Source organism: Calonectris borealis, chromosome 1, assembly GCF_964195595.1.
Source record: "Calonectris borealis chromosome 1, bCalBor7.hap1.2, whole genome shotgun sequence".
Lineage (NCBI taxonomy): Eukaryota > Metazoa > Chordata > Aves > Procellariiformes > Procellariidae > Calonectris > Calonectris borealis.
Genome location: NC_134312.1, coordinates 34,546,992 through 34,564,370, shown reverse-complemented (window position 1 = coordinate 34,564,370; position 17,379 = coordinate 34,546,992). Strand labels below are relative to the sequence as shown.

Genomic DNA, 17,379 nt, shown 5'->3' with positions numbered 1-17,379 from the left:
TACCCAGTGAAGATTCCTCATCTGACTGTAATATCCCAAAGCAGTAATGGTGCAGGGACAGGTCACGGGTCTCTGCTGCAGCAGCGGAGCAAGAACCAAGATCTTCCTGCAGACGCTCTGAAAGCCAGATGCCTTAGCAAAAGATCCACCCAAGCTAGAAGCCCACGGGACAGAAACACACCGTGGACATTCAAGTTATCAGACATTTAGCCTGCTCAACAACTGCGCTCCAACAGCACTTGGGCAGAACAGAGGTGGGGGCTGTTTCCTACAGAAGAACACTGGTGCAGCAGCTCATTCTGATGACTGTACTGTAAGCAGTCTCCTATGCAAATATTTAATGTTCCATGACAAATCACATCTAAAAAATGCTGGAGAACCTGACTAACTAGATTAATGGGGTCAGGAGAAATCCATCAACAAAAAACTGAAAGGAAGGGAAACTATAAAAGCAAAGCAAAATCTGCTGTTGGTGGCAGTTCCTACAAAACTTTGATTTTCAGTCATGTCTAAAGAATATTGATGATTAGTGGTTTAGTTGGAAATTATTTAATGTAAACACTAAATTGAAGGGTTCAATCTTATTCAGGCTTTATACAATATTTGGAAACTAAGCTGCAATTTCTACCACACGAGGCATAAAATCAATTAAAGAATGTTTATGCTCCAGCAGACTTGTAACTACACTGCTTGAAGTTCAGTCAGTTTGTGTTTTAAGACATTTTTGTTAATTTTCCAATCTGAATCTGGTATTCATTAAAGATGTTTAAATGTGGTCTCTTTCCAAAACCATTAGGTCTTCCTGGTTCGTCCCGCTAGCGACGTCTATGCTGGTCTGAATCTTACCCTTTTGCAATCATAACACACACATTTTATTAATATGGGTATTTCCATTAGCAAAACTATCTAGGCTCTGCCTATTTTGCATTCAGTTACACTATGCCCCTCAACAGGTCAAGTGCTGCATAGGAAATGGACCATCTATATTGATAAGGTTTGCAACTGAAGGCTTGTGAAGAGGATGCTGCTCTGACAGGGATGCAGGATAGGAATGGAAAAAAGGGATTATACTCCCTTTTGATAGTATCATGCAATGGAAGAATACGTGGCAGGCTGCCTGAGGCTAATGAAAGTAGAAGTCTTCTCTATTCCCTACCCTTTGCCGCTCAGCAGCCCATCCCTGATAAACCAACAACTGCTTTAGGTGAGTTATCTTCGCATAGGCAGCGCACTAAATCATGTATATACAAACGTGGGGCCTGAGCACACCTCTTGACTTCCTTGGGGAAGGTATCCCATGTGTGCATAAGGAGGTTGGGGAGCGATTCCTCCTGCAGAGGAGTGGGGACTGCTCAAAGTTTAATCAAGCCATCTTGAGGTTGAGGACTTTTTTTAATTAGCTCTAATGATGATTCAGGATCTCACTTCCGAAGCCCATGCAGGGAATTGTGCCTACATGTCTAATGTTGTTATCATATGGTGAGTTTGGGACAGGTCAGAACAAGGGGTAGAAATAATTCCATTGAATCAAGCAAAAATGTCTTTCAGATGCCCGTATAAGTCCTCAGGAAGCAATCAAGACACTCATCCTGCCACGAAGCCTTCAGATAGATGTGGAATGATGTGGAATCCTGAGTAAAGTGTGAAGGGTGGAGAAGACAAAGGATTCTGTGCTCAGGTGTTTGCTTTCTTAGACTGATTATCAAACAAAACCCATTGTTTGACGACAATTCGCATGACTGCCAATTTTCATTTCCCACAGAAGACACTGTCAGTAATAAGACAAAGGGTAGAGTGTCCTTCTTTACAGGCTTGCGTTCCTACCATGCTACCACTGATACACCCCAATGAAAAATAAGGTCAAAATGCCACGAAGACTTAAGCTGCCGCTGTAAGGTGGTTGTGGGGGGAATACTTCTTTTGGTAGCCAAGCCAATTTATGCTGGCTTGACATGTTTGTGACGTTATGGCCTAAGGCTTTCATTTCAACTTCCAGATTCATCAGACCTGAACCCTAACACAAACTGTTCACAATGTCCTAGCGGGCTCCCATCACGGCCGTGCAGCAGATGAACGCATACGCTCTTCAGTGGGAAAACTGTTCTACCTACACTCACAGTGAACCTGGATTTGAATAAAAAACCCTTAAAAAGTTACAAACTATATTAGGCCCATGCCTTGGTGATTTTTTTTAAAATTTTATATTAACAATATCAATCAAATATCAGTTTAATAGCATACCTATTCTATAGAGCAATACTTCAGACTGTTAGTAAGGACCATGCCAGAGACATGCGCTGAAGCAATAGTGACAGCCCAGCAAAAGCAAGCTGATTTTCTCTATTCATTAGGATACAGAGCTCAGCACTTGCAAAATATTTCTGTCCCCACCATTGTTTTCTGAATGTAAGAACAATAAACAATCCAGCCCATGGCACCATTCTTCAGTGCCCTCCTCCTTGACACTCACACCCTGTTAAATGCATTACCTTGTTAAACACACACCTGCAGCAGCTCCAGATGCTTAAGGCCTGCAGCACCTTTTTTTAAAGATCTTCTCATGTCAAGCACAGGGTATTTAGTTTTATTATTTGTGCGTTATTTATAAAGCACAAAAATTAGTAACCCTTTTTCCTGACCTATCCCAGTTAATCCCAAAATTAGGCTAATGCTTCTTTATTTGGCTTTTTTAGAGGGGTACAAGAATGCATTATCTCGAACTAAAAATAAACAATAAAAGAAAAAATCCATTGTTCTTTACAAGGGATAAGCTGGAAGGAATTACAAAGACTATTTAATTTATGACAGGTAATTGCTGTCATACAAAAGCACCCTTGTATTTGCTGCTTTTTTTTTTTTAACCACAGCAGAAAACATCAGGTTTAGTATCAGTTCCGCCTTGGGGTTTGCCACACGTCTAGTGGCAAACTAGACCTTTATTCCACAGCATGCAACCCATCATTTCCTAGGAAATGGCAGGTACCAAGAAATACTAGGATGAGGTGATTTAAATGATAACAACTTTATTGAACTTTCCATGCATATAGTAACAGATCTTATTCATAATCCTTCTCTAATTACTTTTGAAAGGTCCGTTTGTGTGACCCACAGACGGACACGACGTCTGTTATGGCATGCATACATCACCCCTTCCACATGTCTGGTCTCCTGAAATTCAAGTTCTCTACCTGCAATTTGATATACTGCATAAATTGTAAAACAGCTGATAGTAGGACATTTTTTGTGAGTTTTTGATTGCATTACTTTCAATAACTGTAACACTACGGAACTGCTGGAGCTCTGTACCATGCAACACAAACCTGGCTGTTTCTTACACATAAATTTTAGTAAGTTTTCTTTTTTACAAATGATAATGCTTGAAAAGTCATTCAAAAAATCTAAGATGTTGAGCATAAATGTGTATAGGGTATTTTTCCTTTGAAAAGAACTTGTGGGCTGTGTAAATAGAGGAAAAACTTTAAGGAATCACCTGTGATAAATATCTGACATAAAATTAATGACTTAATAACCAGGAAAAGAAACAAAACTATTACAATTAAAGTTGTGCAAATGGCACAAGTTGATACAATGGCAGATAACAAGTCCGTCCTACAGATTATAGACTTACCTGTAAACTGCACTGTATGTTCAGTAGAGCTAAATCCAAAATACAGGCGCAAAGAATACTTTCAAATTACAGGAAGTTTCTAATGGACAACTGGGAATTCTGTTATAGTAGAAAAACTTTAAAAAGAGAAAAATCTGCTAAATTGGTGAAGTTTATCAGTTTCCTAAATTCCTGCCTGATTCTTGAAATACTCTGATCTCCTCCAGAGTTTATGAATTATAAATAGCTGCAAAACAGTAATTATATTGTAGTTAAATATTTATACTCTCAGTATGTGTTTTTTAGTAGTTTTGTAGAAAAATCATTAAATCAGAATTAAAAAGTGAGTGGTACCAGCAGTGTACTGTTCAAATGCAACCATACTTGGTGACGAGGCTGTTACTCCTGCGTGGCTTGGATTTGGTGAAAGCAAAGTGGGCAGAAAGTCAAAAAATAAAATTACGGAAGTATGAAGGGAGGAAGAAATGTAGGTAAACCACCAGGGTAACAAATGTAAGAGGAAGGACATGAAGGCATGAAAGGTAGTTTAAATTTTGAGGAGTATTACAGGGCAGTGTTTCCTGGACCTGTACAAGTCCCAGTTCACCATGAACAGTCTCTCGCTGCCTCAATAGCAAATTAGAATAAATGAGACATTTCTTGCATTTCCTTCTACATTCCTGCTTGCTCCCGTTCCTCACCTTCTAGATGCGCATGTACAAGAACAGTGTCGCAAACAGAGCACAGAATCGGGGAGCAGAAATTCTTGATTTTCAGCTCATCAGACATACCCACCCATCAGTCTTCTTCAGGACAGTGGGTGACTGAAATGCGCCCCAATAATTTTCAGGTTGATTACAAGACAGAGAGGAAAAAGAGAAAAAAAACAGTGATAAGAGTGGACTGGGGCAGTCTTACTCATTACTGTAGGTAAACTGAAAAGCAAGATATTGTCCTTTCAGAAACAGAATTACATTTTTTTAAAGAATCGGCTTATAAAGCCTTGCATGTTATAAAATTATCAGATCTGATCCCTGCACCTTCTGCCGACTAGACCACTTTTAAATTTCCCACAATGTGGGGATTACAGTTAATAAATTGCAGGACAAAGCCACATTTTTCAATCAAGGAATCTAACTGTTCAGACTTTCCATTGCCTCTAGAAGACTTCTGTAGAGAATTGACCATTTCACAGCATGTCGTGGTTTAACCTGGCAGCAGCCAAATACCACGCAGCCGCTCGCTCACCCCCCCGCCGGGTGGGATGGGGGAGAGAATCAGAAGGGTAAAAGTGAGAAAAACTCGTGGGTTGAGATAAAGACAGTTTAATAGGGAAAGCAAAAGCCGCGCACGCAAGCAAAGCAAAACAAGGAATTCATTCACTACTTCCCATCGGCAGGCAGGTGTTCAGCCATCGCCAGGAAAGCAGGGCTCCATCACGCATAACGGTTACTTGGGAAGACAAACGCCATCACTCCGAACGCCCCCCCTCCTTCTTCTTCACCCAGCCTTATATGCTGAGCATGACGTCATATGGTATGGAATAGCCTATTGGCCAGCTGGGCCAGCCGCCCTGGCCGCGCTCCCTCCCAGCCCCCTGCACATCTGGCAGGGCATGGGAAGATGAAAAGTCCTTGACTAGCATAAACAATACCTAGCAACAACCAAAACATCAGCGTGTCATCAACATTATTCTCACACTACATCCAAAACACAGCACTATACCAGTTAATAGGAAGAAAATCAACTCCATCCCAGCCAAAACCAGGACACAGCATCATGAAGGCAAACACTGGAGTAATTTGTAGAACACTGTTGGTAACTGTACATTCATACTGAAGTACAGTATATGATATCAATAATATTTGTAGGGTCATATGAGAAGCAGGTCAAGTTAATGAAGCTATTGAATAGGAAAAAATAGAAGCTCTAGGCAGGCAATATGATAAAAATCAGTTATATGCCATGAGGAAACAAGCAGAGAGCAGAACAGTGAGCAAAAGTAATGAGGGGAAGAATAGCTATGCCTGCTCTTCACCATTTGGATTACACCACCACCCCTTAGGACAGCATTCCAGTTGTACAGTCGGCTGCACAAAACTGATTATTTTAGGCTGCAACTCCACCAACAATAAGCCAGTACTGTTGCACATTTTTATTGTAGTTGGCAAAAACGTCTGCTGAACAACAGCATGAAACCCTTTTCAGACAGAAGAGCTGGAATCCTCATCAGCACAATATCTACATTGTGCGACAAGAAAAAGGTTAACATATGAACATCCATTTCTTGGTCATCTATAAAGCATGGCTTGATGATTACTGCAGCAGAGTCAAAAGATGGGAAGATGTTATACACTCAAGGCTCAAGGAACACCTAGGAGGTATATTTGAGCAAAACCAAGACAACAAAGAGTGAGTAAGATGCTAACATATCCCAATGAAAAGTATTTCATGCGGAACGGTTAGTCAGAGTGGACGCCTCTGGATGTTGTCTGCAGAAGTTAATTTTTCTGGAAAGCACACTCAGATATTCTGCAAATCCCAAAACACAAGCAAACTAATTTAGATATGGTATGAGGTTTGGCACCAGGGAAAGAAAAACTTTATAGTTTATGGAACTGTCTGACAGTTTCTAGGCAGAAAATAATGGGTTTAGAGAATTTTAAATGCTGTGGCAACCGCAGGTCAATGTGCTTCCCACCATTTCTGCCTGGTAACAAGATATCTCAGAAACAAATTGATGCCACTAATGTAACAATCCTCTTGAAAACAGTCTGACTCCAAAATAAAAAGTTGCTCATCTTATTTAAGCACTGGAAAAAAAAGGTTTCAACTTGTCGAAAAAGCCTAACCTTAGGACAAGACTTTCTTCCTTAAGCACAAGTCTGACCGAAACAATCCATTTCAAAGCTATGTATGGCCGGCAGCGTGGTTGTGGTACCTTCCTGTGGATTGGGGCTCATGAGTCCAGCTCTTTCTCTGGACTCCTGTCTAAGTCTGCTTCTGATGCGAGGGCTCTGCTAGTCATCAGCGTGGATAACCGAAACCAACTGTATGCCAACAGGAGCCACAGCACTCCCTTTACGTGCCATGACTACAACTTTGATATGCCATAATAATGCTTTCCTGATGAGCTATAAACACTTGGGATTGATCTTGAAAAGAGCTGGAAAGAGTTCAGAAGTCCTGCTTACTTGCTGAAGCAGGGATGGCTTTCTTGGGAAAAATGCAGATGCAAGTGGTACAATAAAACTGGAGGTAAATGGATGGTTTACAAGTTTCTCAGACTAATAAAATAGCTCTCCTGTAATTGCAACTAACTAAAAACCTCGAGACTGTTACACATGCATTTTGCAAGGCAGAATAGCAAACGTGACAGAGCTGGGTGCTGTGTAACAGGCAAAACAACTCATGAAATCATCACTGCTCAATTTTTAGTTAATTTTGCCACATAGCATATGTTTTTCCAAACTGCTGTATCCTGCAAGCAGAGCATGCAGCTCATGATTTGCTGGCTCTGGGAGCTGAACTAACCCCAGATTTGATAGAGAGTCATGAGTAGGAAACAATTTAGTTGTTCTCTGGGGTGAAGAATGGAAAGAAAAAGGCATGTGTTGATTAATACATTGCAGTGCTGATCCACCCTTTAATTTGGGGAGTGGAGTCAAACAATTCCTCTGCCTCACTTCATATGGAAAACGGAATTTGTCTTTGGACTATTACTGTAAAGCAAGGGATACTCCCACAGCATCTGAAACAAAGGCTAGTAATGTTGGAGGAAAGACATTCCCTGATTTCCACAGACATTGGGTGAGGCTCAAACTTTATACACTTTTGGAGTGAGCTAACTGAATAAATGAGGCAAACTGTATTGGCCATTATTAAGCATTAGTATTTAGAGGCAACAAGAGCATCAGAGAGAGTTAATGTCACTAGAACTTTTTACAAATGCAGAAATTCAGTCCCAATATTAAAAAATTATCAAAATTCTGTACTTTTTAGTAAAAACATTCACAACCTTTTGAACAATAATGCGCAGGAATGCTTTTTATTTGATAAAATTTATATATACAAATCTATCTTCTACTTGCTTGTCTAATTGACATTTGCCTGCATTCCTTGTTTGTTAGATCCATTTTAACAAGTTAAGTAGAAAGAAAAGACTTCAGAATACCTTGGGTACCACAGCTGAAAACAGCTTCTGAACTGAAGTAAATCTGTGTCTCTTCAGTGAAATGAAGAGACCCCTTCAGTCTGGACCAGCTGAGAACCAACCCCTTTTGGGCTGTTTTCTGGAAATACTTTAATAGAATTCATTCCCACAGTAAATACAAATGTTATTGTCCTGGGCTGCTGCTGTTGGGACAAGACTAACATACATTGTCTGAATTTAAAACTCTCTGGTCATTTTTCTGCATTTCTGGCAGACACAATATGCATTTTTTTTCCAGCAAAATTACTATCTTTCTATGCTTTGCCAATTTTCTCCCTTACGTTTTTTTTTCTTTTTTTTTTTTTTTGGGGGGGGGGGGTAATTTTCCCCCTCTTTTCCTTGGCTGTCAAATTAAGGCACGCAAGTCAGGCAGTAGGAGGAGAGCTCGCTGCTGTCCCCCGAAGCTGATGGCAGCCACACGGATCAGCCCCGGGGGATGCTGCATGCGCTGGGGTGTGCGGGGGCCATGGCATTCTTCGCATTTTCCGAGGGAGCCAGGCACCCTGGCAGAGGCTGTGCCCGTGCTGGGGGACCGCTGCGACACCAAAGGCCTCCAGCATCGCACTGGCTGCAAAGTGCTGCGTCTGTGCCGTCTCACGCGTTTCCCTCCCAGGAGAGGGAAAGGAACAGGTAAAGTTTTTGGTGCTCCTCTGACAACTAGCCTGTGCTGATGCTACGAAAGCAGGAGCACAGCAACGGCGCTCGGTGAGGAAGCCTCACCTGGCCCACGCCGCCAGCACAGACAAAGAGATCATGTATTTTCCACGGGAAAATCATCAGAAGTTGTAGGTGAGCTGCGGTGCGAGCACCCTGCCTGCCAGCCCCCCCCGGCCCGGTCGCTGCCCGGGGCGCGGTGCCAGCAGGTGCCCTCCCCACCCGCGACACCGGCTCCACGAGGAACTTCCCCAGGCTGTAGCCCCCGCCGGCCCACACCCGCCCCGCGGGGTGAACCCGCGCTCCAGCCGCTGTCCCGGGGGGACCCTCCCCGCGCCAGCCCCCGACTCACCGGTCTCCCCGTCATCATCATCTTCCTCCTCTCCCTCCTCCTCCTCCCCCTCCAGATCCAGCAGCACATCTTGGTTCTCCGCATTCATCTTCCCGAAGTTGCGGCCCCCCGCGCCCGCTCTCCCGCCGCCGGGGAGGCGAGCCCGCCCCGAGCCCTCCCTGCCCCGGAGGCGGAGCGGCGGCGGCGGCGGGCCGCGGGGCGGGCGGCGGGCCGCGGGGCGGGGGGCGGGCGGGGCGGCCGCCGGCACCTTCCCGGCAGGCGAGTCCGGCCCTGCCCTGGCAGGCTGGGCGGCAGGCTGCCGCCGACAGCCCGTCCTGTTGCTCTCAGCCTTGCACAGCTCCCGCCTGAAACCGCCGAGCTTGAGGAGAGGTGAGCTCTAGGTGGGATTCAGGACTAGAGGCAACGTGGCTCCTTCGACCTTACGCCGTTATCACCTTCCAGCGCGCTGGAAGCTGTCGGAACGGGGAGAAGGCACTTGCTGGTCTTTGGACAGGGAGAGGCAGAGACCGTCCTCAAAATCGTGCTCTGTAAGCAGGCGCATTTAGGTACTTCATTAATAGCATCCCGAATGATTAAAACGGGGAAGTTGGAAAAACATTATATTAATCATTGTGCGTTTTGTTCCGTTTTTTGCAGTTGGCCATATCGTAGAATTGATATACATGATCATATCATGAGTTGATCAAATGCCATCTTAAAATTAATTAGGGAACAGTTTTTCTTAGCGGGATCCAGGGTGAAGATTTTACAAAGATTTCTTTGGTTTCATCCATATGTTTACCTTTCGAAAACTGGGTCAGGAGTGAAACCCCAGGGTCTTTTTAAAATATGTCAAATTATTCACCCAAGCATTGAAGAACTCACCATTGCTAAATACTTCTGAAAATGTGACACCTACATATGTAAAAAACCCCAGACCAGTAAGTATTGGCAGAGTTGTCTGGAGAAGGTAGCAGAAGTTGGAGTGGGAAGGCTCAAGGGCTGAATAAACAGCCCATCTTCGGAGCTCTGCTGATGTATTCAACTCAGTTGACTGTTTCACAGGTGAGAGGTTGTCCTCATCTCCACCTTAGTGTGCAGACACAAACCAGGAGAATTTTGCAACACAGGGAATGCAGAATTGTCACTGTGCAGAAATGCTGAGGGGGCAGAAGTACTCATAAAAAGGGATTTGAGTGCTCAGCAATATACCAATCTACTCACATGTATTGGTTCCAGGGAGAAAGTAGAAGGTTCCTCAAACAGAAAGACATCTGGAGGGATTCCCAGAGAGGAATTGGACTGAACTTGAATAGTGGGAAGAAATGGAAATAAAGTTGGAAAAATGAATTGAAGAAACAGGGGAGTCCTGTTTGGGGAAAGGAGAAAAGAGCAAGATAACTTTTTTTTTCCCTGCATAAAGAAATAAATACCCTATAAGAAATCTATTTTCAATCTCTAGGCTATTAGTGATAGAAAAATGGCCCACAGGACCCAGGATGTCTAAAGTGTACAAACGAGTCTGGACGAAAAGCCATTTGGGGGTTAGAGTCACAGCAGGGCCTGGCATTACAGCAAGTCTAAGTGCAAGCACTTTCAGACAAAAATGAGTTGAGGAATTGAATGGGGAAGTTTTGGAGCAACTCTGCTTAGCAAAGAGCCCCTCACATTGATCGCTTGAAGAGAGAAGTGGTCTGCAAGGGCATAAGTGAAATCATCAGAACAGAAACTACCTCTCTGGACCTTATTGATGCCAGCACCAGTATTAGCAAACGAGTATTATCTGCACCATCTGACACTGAGCATTTTTCTCACTCCGTTAGATAAAGCAAGCCTCCCAGAGCTGAACCGGAGAAGGAGGGCAATACGATGGGGGCACACCCAGTAGGGGGGAATGATGCATAGTAAGACGTGTTTTCTTGTGTCCCAAGTTAGAAATCTGATGTGCTGCCCTGTGACACAGCCACTCTGCCTCTGACCATCTCAGCGTGTGCCATACTCACTGTCACGACCGCTTGTCAGGTTTCACTTAGTGAGGTCACAAGGAGAGAGTGAATTACGCCGCTCCTTGCCAGGAGTGTTTACTCCAGGCTGACTCAGCCGCAGACACCGGCATGGTTTCGATGTGTCCAGCAAACGGTTGCAGCGACATCTTTACATACCTGTATTGTGTAATATTCAGCTGCCCTCCTTCCTTGTGGGTCCTCCCCAAAATGTGGTCCCGCTGGTGAGATCTTATTTCGTAAATGATGGGAGGAGAGCCAGGATTGTTACAGACAAGGTACAGCTTGGCTTAGGACTGTGACGTGAGATTTGTGCACTCTCGGATACACACCAGGGACATCATTGTTACCTTGGTTACGTACATCCCATTTTCACATTTCTTGAATGAAAATGTAATCAAAAAGCTGCAAAGTGCAAAAAAAAAAAAAGTGTGCAAAAGAGGAGCATTTCAAAACCAGGCTATACACAAAATGTGGGTTTTTAACTTGTTCCTACTAAAAATACAGGTAGAGGATCTAACTTTTCAGTCCTGCTCTTGCTATAAGGTTTCTCCCAACAATTACAGAACATGAAGATTTTGTAGGCTTCATTCAGCCTTCAATACCTGAATGTTCAACTTCATAGATTACTTCAGAGCCAAGCTGTGCAGTTATCTGAAAAGGCAATGGGAGTACTGTGTCTAAAACTCCCATAAAACTTTTTGAAAATGCATAGCTATTTGTTTTTTAACTTTATACCTGATACAAATATATCCATGTGTACTTTTGGTAAAGCACCAAAGCTTCAGAAGCTCGGTTTTGTTACTCCTGAAACTCAGAGATTAAAAAAAAAAAGCAAATGAAGAGAAAAATGCAACAGCACCACCCTGCTGCCATCTCTTTGTCAGAAGGATAATAACAAGACATCTGCTCAAAGAATTGCAGTTGTGTAACCTCTAGCCGACAAATAGAGTTTTTCAAAAGTCATCTGGAGTGAAAAAGTTAGGCTAAAAAAATATTTTTTTTCCCCCCAGTTCAAGCATGGCTGTTTTCAATTTTATCGAAGAAGAAATAAAAATGTTTTGACATTCCTGGTAGTGAGAAATAAAAGCAGAAGTTCATGGAGCCAGTGGAAAAATTGCTTCCATGAGTAGGGGTTTCATAGCAACCATAGCAACATAGGTCAGGAGGAGACTAAAAGAGATTGTTTAGTCCAGTGGTGATAAAACTTCGGCACAGGCACCACGTCTCTAACTGCCATGGATCTGGGCTGGCACCAGGGTCTCTGAGTCACAGGGCCTTTGGCAATAAATCTGGTGCTGAGCATCAGAAATGTGCTGTCGATCGCTGGTCTGGTCCAGCCCCCAGTAGTAAGACAGGTTTGAACGTATCCAGACATTGGTGACAAATATTTGCCGGTCATGTGCTTCACAGTGACGAGTCCGTGACGTGTCCAGGTAAGCTCTTGCCAGGATTTCACTCCTGTCGATACTCAGCCGAGATCTTTTTGCAGCAATTGGAGCTGTTTTCTCCTTGTCCTTCTCCCAGCATCCATGAGAACCGCTGGTTGTTGTCCTCTTAATAATAACATATCACATACGGAAAACTACCACCTTAATTGCTCTGAAGCTTTTCTCATCCAGACTACACAAACCCAGGTCTTTCAGCCTTCCAGCATGTATCACTGTTTGTGCTTTCCCCTCCGCTAAGAAGTTAGTGTAAAAAACACAGTGTGAGATTCTATGGAAGGAGAAGGTGATATTATCTTACAAAATCTCTAAGTACGTTGGCTTTACCCACTCACAGTCATTTTCTCAATGATTTAATTCACTTGCACTCTCACACCCACATACTTAGAAGAACCAAGATGTAAGTGTTCAGGTGGTCTGGCCAGGGTCACTTGTGTCCAACACAGAGGACAAGGGGGCCTTGGAGTCTCCATCTTTGGAGATATTCAAAAGTTGCCTGGACACAGTCCTGGGCAACCAGCTCTAGGTGGCCCTGCTTGAGCAGGGGGGTTGGACCAGATGATCTCCAGAGATCCCTTCCAACCTCGACCCTTCTGTGATTCTGTGAAGGGACACCAGGTATCAGATCCTCATCACATCTGTTAAGCAATGTCAAACTAATTTTTTTGACAGGTCTTTTATATCAAGAGCCAAAATCACTATGGCATGATTCTTTGGCATCAGAATTTTGCTTACTTCCACCTCCATAAATTTTAGGCAAGTCTGCTCCAAGTTCCTTAAGGCCATAGTATGTATCCTAGCTGGGTTGAAAGGAAAAGCAATGGCATATGTGATGTGCTGTTACCTTCTTCCCATCTTCCTCTTGTTAGAGGGTAGGGTCTTCTGCTGACAGGCAATCTGTGGTCTGGTTTTACTGGAGTGCAGGCCTCCTGGGCTTAGCACAGGCAGCAGTCCTCAATCTTACTGTTGTGGACCATGTCCTTGTTTATGGATATAGTCCATTTTTACATTGTTCTCGTGCTTATGCAACTATATCCACTCATACTTCATTTCTGCCATCTTAACATTTCCATTACAAGTCAGTACCTCTGTACACCTTCTTTCATTGCCTAACCCTTTATTTTAAGGTACAGTGCCCAACAACAGATACTGTATTCCAGGTAAGAACTCACCCACAGTGAATACGATTGCTGTACCGTTTTGAATGTGATGCTCCTTCTAACATATCCCAGAGCGACAATTACTTTTTTTTGCAGCAGTTGTCAACTCATATTTCTATTGCACTCTGCAATAAGTCTTAGATTAATTTCTGCAGTTGAGTTCTTTGTCAGGCTATTTCCCATTTTGTATTTCTGCAGTTGATTTTCTGCTCCTAAGTGGACATTTTTGCCTTTTTTTTTATTATATTTCCACATTTGACCAACTCTTTCTCATCTGTCAAGATAATTTTAAATTCAAATGCTGTCTTTCACAGTGCTTGTGAACTGCTGGGGGACAAAATCCATACTGCTTAAACCATAGTCCTAGCAGAATAAAGACCAGAAGCATCAAGAAAGCAGACAGTCAGCAAATGTGGAGGACTGGTAGGTCAAGTGTACTTAAAAAAAAAAAAACTTGGAGGGAAAGAGTTTTGTGGGAAAACTATCAATTATTGCAAAATAGTGTATTAAGGCCACTACAGCAAATTATATCAATGCAGACAAAATTTGGGAAGAATAGCAGGAGACAAGTATCACTGTGTGAGGAATTCTTTAAGGATACGAAGGTCAAAGTGGTCCATCACTGTGGGATTCATTGCAGAATGGAGAACACAGCTGTCTTTCTGTTCTGCGTTCTTAGGTGGAATGAAAGAAGTAATTATCCCAGAGACCAAACAGAGTCTATTATTTCACATTTCATAAAACATTAGACTTTTTTAATAACTGCTGGGATATTGTGCCTTTGTGTCTGAAAGCAGGTGAATTTTAAAGCATTACTGAAAGAGTTTGAAACTCAGTAACAGAAAAGAGACCGTTTGAAATGCTTTGTTAGATAGCCTGCAAAGCCCCTGTTCTAATGGAGAAATAAAATCAGAGAGAAAATAAAAACAAATAAAATGGTCATTCATCACAAGAAATTCCCTTAAGTGCACCAAATTATTCAGAAATCTGCTGCATTAAAAGTCAGTAAAAGAAAATGTAGGAGAATGTACTTCCAGTTCACCAAACCATATATTTTTCCTGGTACTGTTGAATTACAATCTGTTTAAGACTAGAGAAAGCTGTGAAGAGTTTGGAGTTCATTTTGTTTCACCAGGCTCTCGTGTTTATTTCAGTGTGATTCACAGATAGGGAGAGCAGTGAAGCATTAAGGGAAATTAAAACAACCCAAACCCCGTACAGCTCTAGTATTTTTCTTTTACTTTGGTCATGTTTCCGGTTGTATGTAATCTCCCAGATTTCTTAATTCTCACTCTTGCATGCAACCTCCAGTCTGAGATGACAACTTCAGTCTCTTTTGCCCTCTATTGAAGTGAATTGGTAATAACAATTGCCAATAAAAAGTGAGATACTATATATAAAAGAGGATATAAATAATTGATCTCAGACCAGTGGCGTGTGTAATTACTTTATGTAGAAGCCCCATAAGTGCTGCCAAGTCTTCTGCTGGCTCCTACCTATGTGTTCATTTTACCTTCTTTCACTAGCTGTCCTTAGTATGGGATGTAGACATGTTAATTATATGGCAAACTTTTTGTCTAATATTATTAATGTTTTTAATACAAAGCTTTTAATTCTTAGGAAAGGTCTATACATGGCCAATGTATATCTTCGAATAATAGACTCAGAGTTCAAATAGTTTTATTTTTCTAACACAAATGTTTGAACTCAAAGAGTTCAGAATATTTAAAGTTCAGGGAGTTAATGGGGTTATTTCACCAGCTGAATACGAACAATCCCATACAATCGTTTCATTTGCAATGTGCTATACTAGTTTTACGATATTTTAATTCTACTTACAAAAAACCAATTTAGTCCCATATCTGTCTGGCTCTCCCTAAGTCACAGGAAATGACTGTAGCACATCTTACTCATTCTCCAAGAGAGAGCATGTTCTCAGTTAGCCAGCCTCACCCTGCAAGTGCACAATACTACAAACATGACTATAGGTAGGTGGTAGGGAAGGCAAAGTTACCCGCATGGGTTGGTTAGTTCAGGTATGGTACACTACTAACACAACTAGTCCTTTCAAAGCCAGGGCTAGTACCTCTGCGTGTTGTTGCCCTTTGCATGGGGATACACCAACCTGCTCAGAATTAGCTGCGGTATCTGGGCATCATGTTCAGCTGATGGAGAAGGTATGGCCCACACTTGTGAGACTGCAAACAGATTTTGTCTTAGTGCTCTGAGAAGATGCAAAGAGCTACATTTAGTACTGACCTGAACCCCATGGAAATTGTTAAACCAATTTGAGTAGTGTAGTGCAGCATTACCGCATCCGAGTGCAGGTGCAGTCTGGATGGGAAAGTAAAGGAGAGGAAAACACACAACCACGTCGTATAACTGAGTGTTCAGACTACACTGGGGAATGCTATCAGTGTGATATATATTCTTGGAGTGAAAACCTGAACTTACCCTGTGACAAATATGCATATGGGAGTTTATCGATGATAAGGTCAGAAAGGGTTGTCTTGGCACAGTCAGACTAGCTCATGCGGGTTACAACCCCTCCCCTCATCGTCACCATCTCCCCTCACCGCGGTGGCCGATGCATCCCACACTGCAGCCAGGGTTCATTTTCACTGTACTTCCAGTGGGATAAGCAAGTGCTCTCTCCGCCTGCTTTCAGAAAGGCTCTGTGTTTGTGGTAAGCAAAGTGCTTTCAGTGACTGCTGTTGTACATCTCCCCCACCACTTGCAAGCACAGATTTTCCATTAAAAGTTGAAGAGAGGGGAAGAAAGAGAAATTCTGAAATCAACCCCACAATTAGATAAGTGGAGACTTAATGTCAAAATACTTCACAGCACTTTTAAGGATAATTTGGTTCTATGCAGTGGCCATGAAATAATCTTAAAATAACTTGTCAACAACTGTATCCTGCAGGGATAGAATTGGACCTTCTGGGTTTAATGAAAAACCGGGCAATCAAGCTTCATAAGGCTTTACTGAAAGTAAATGCACAAGAAATATAAATGCACAAGAAAACACTTAGCAACAGTTTGATTCATGTTTGCGATTTTGATACTTGGCAGCTCCTCCCGACAGGTAGAGGGGAAGCTTCAAATTCCTTTGGCTCCTTCTCTTCCAGCAGAAAGGAAACAGCTTTCTGCTATTTCTGGATCAGACTTTTTATATCGGGATGGGTAGCTCTCCTCCTGGAGCTGGTCTTAATTTGCAACAGTCCCTCATCTAATCTTCAGTAACATCCCTGGGTTGTTCCACTGTTAGATGCTATGTCTGTACTTGCTTGTGGTCATGTAACTGGTGTACATCAGTAGACTCCACAATTCATGATGTGAGAGCGTTCTGTGACAGGCTTTAACGCTTGCGCAGGAGTTGGAGGAGCACACACGTCTGTGTGTATCAACTCCTCTTCCTCTCTGCTGCGAGAGGAAACAGGCTTCTCACCAGTCCTTCCTTGTCCTCCACTCTGTTGTGCCACGTTGCACCTCACTGTATTTCAACTTTACTCCAAGAAGGAATTATGCTGACAGGCAGAAAAGGAGAGTCCTGGTCCTCCTGAAAGATGTGAAAGGAGGGGTTCTGCTGTATGCTGGTTTGGAGCCCCAGGAGGAATACCGATGTGCTCTGCAAAGTCTCCTTATTGCACTTGAAAGAGAAATTGACCCTTTTCCACATATCTTCCATGCCTTGCAAAATGCAAGATAGAAAAACACTCGTATTTACTACTATGAAGCATTAAAAAAAAATATATCTAGAGTGTGAGAATTTCCTAACCTCAAGTATGAGTTGATTTTAAGCAGCTTCTTTTTTCTCTCCCTGTGTCATTTTCTTATTTCTATTTTTATTTCTATTTTATTTTCTATCGAAAGCGAGCTTATATGAGCCTTAAGATTTTAGTTGGATAAAAATGATATCATTCACCAGATAGAAGCAGGAAAGATAGATAAAAAACAGATAGA

The 17,379-nt window shown here is 42.6% G+C and overlaps 1 protein-coding gene across 1 annotated transcript in view; it reads right to left on the bottom strand.

The window, feature by feature from the left end:
- Positions 1-8,914, bottom strand: part of ANO6 (anoctamin 6) — a 72,773-nt gene extending 63,859 nt beyond the window's left edge. Inside the window, exon 1 of the mRNA XM_075140614.1 lies at positions 8,827-8,914. Coding sequence (XP_074996715.1) covers positions 8,827-8,914 — 88 coding nt within the window. The remainder of the gene's footprint in view (positions 1-8,826) is intronic.
- Between the last annotated feature and the right edge of the window lie 8,465 nt (positions 8,915-17,379).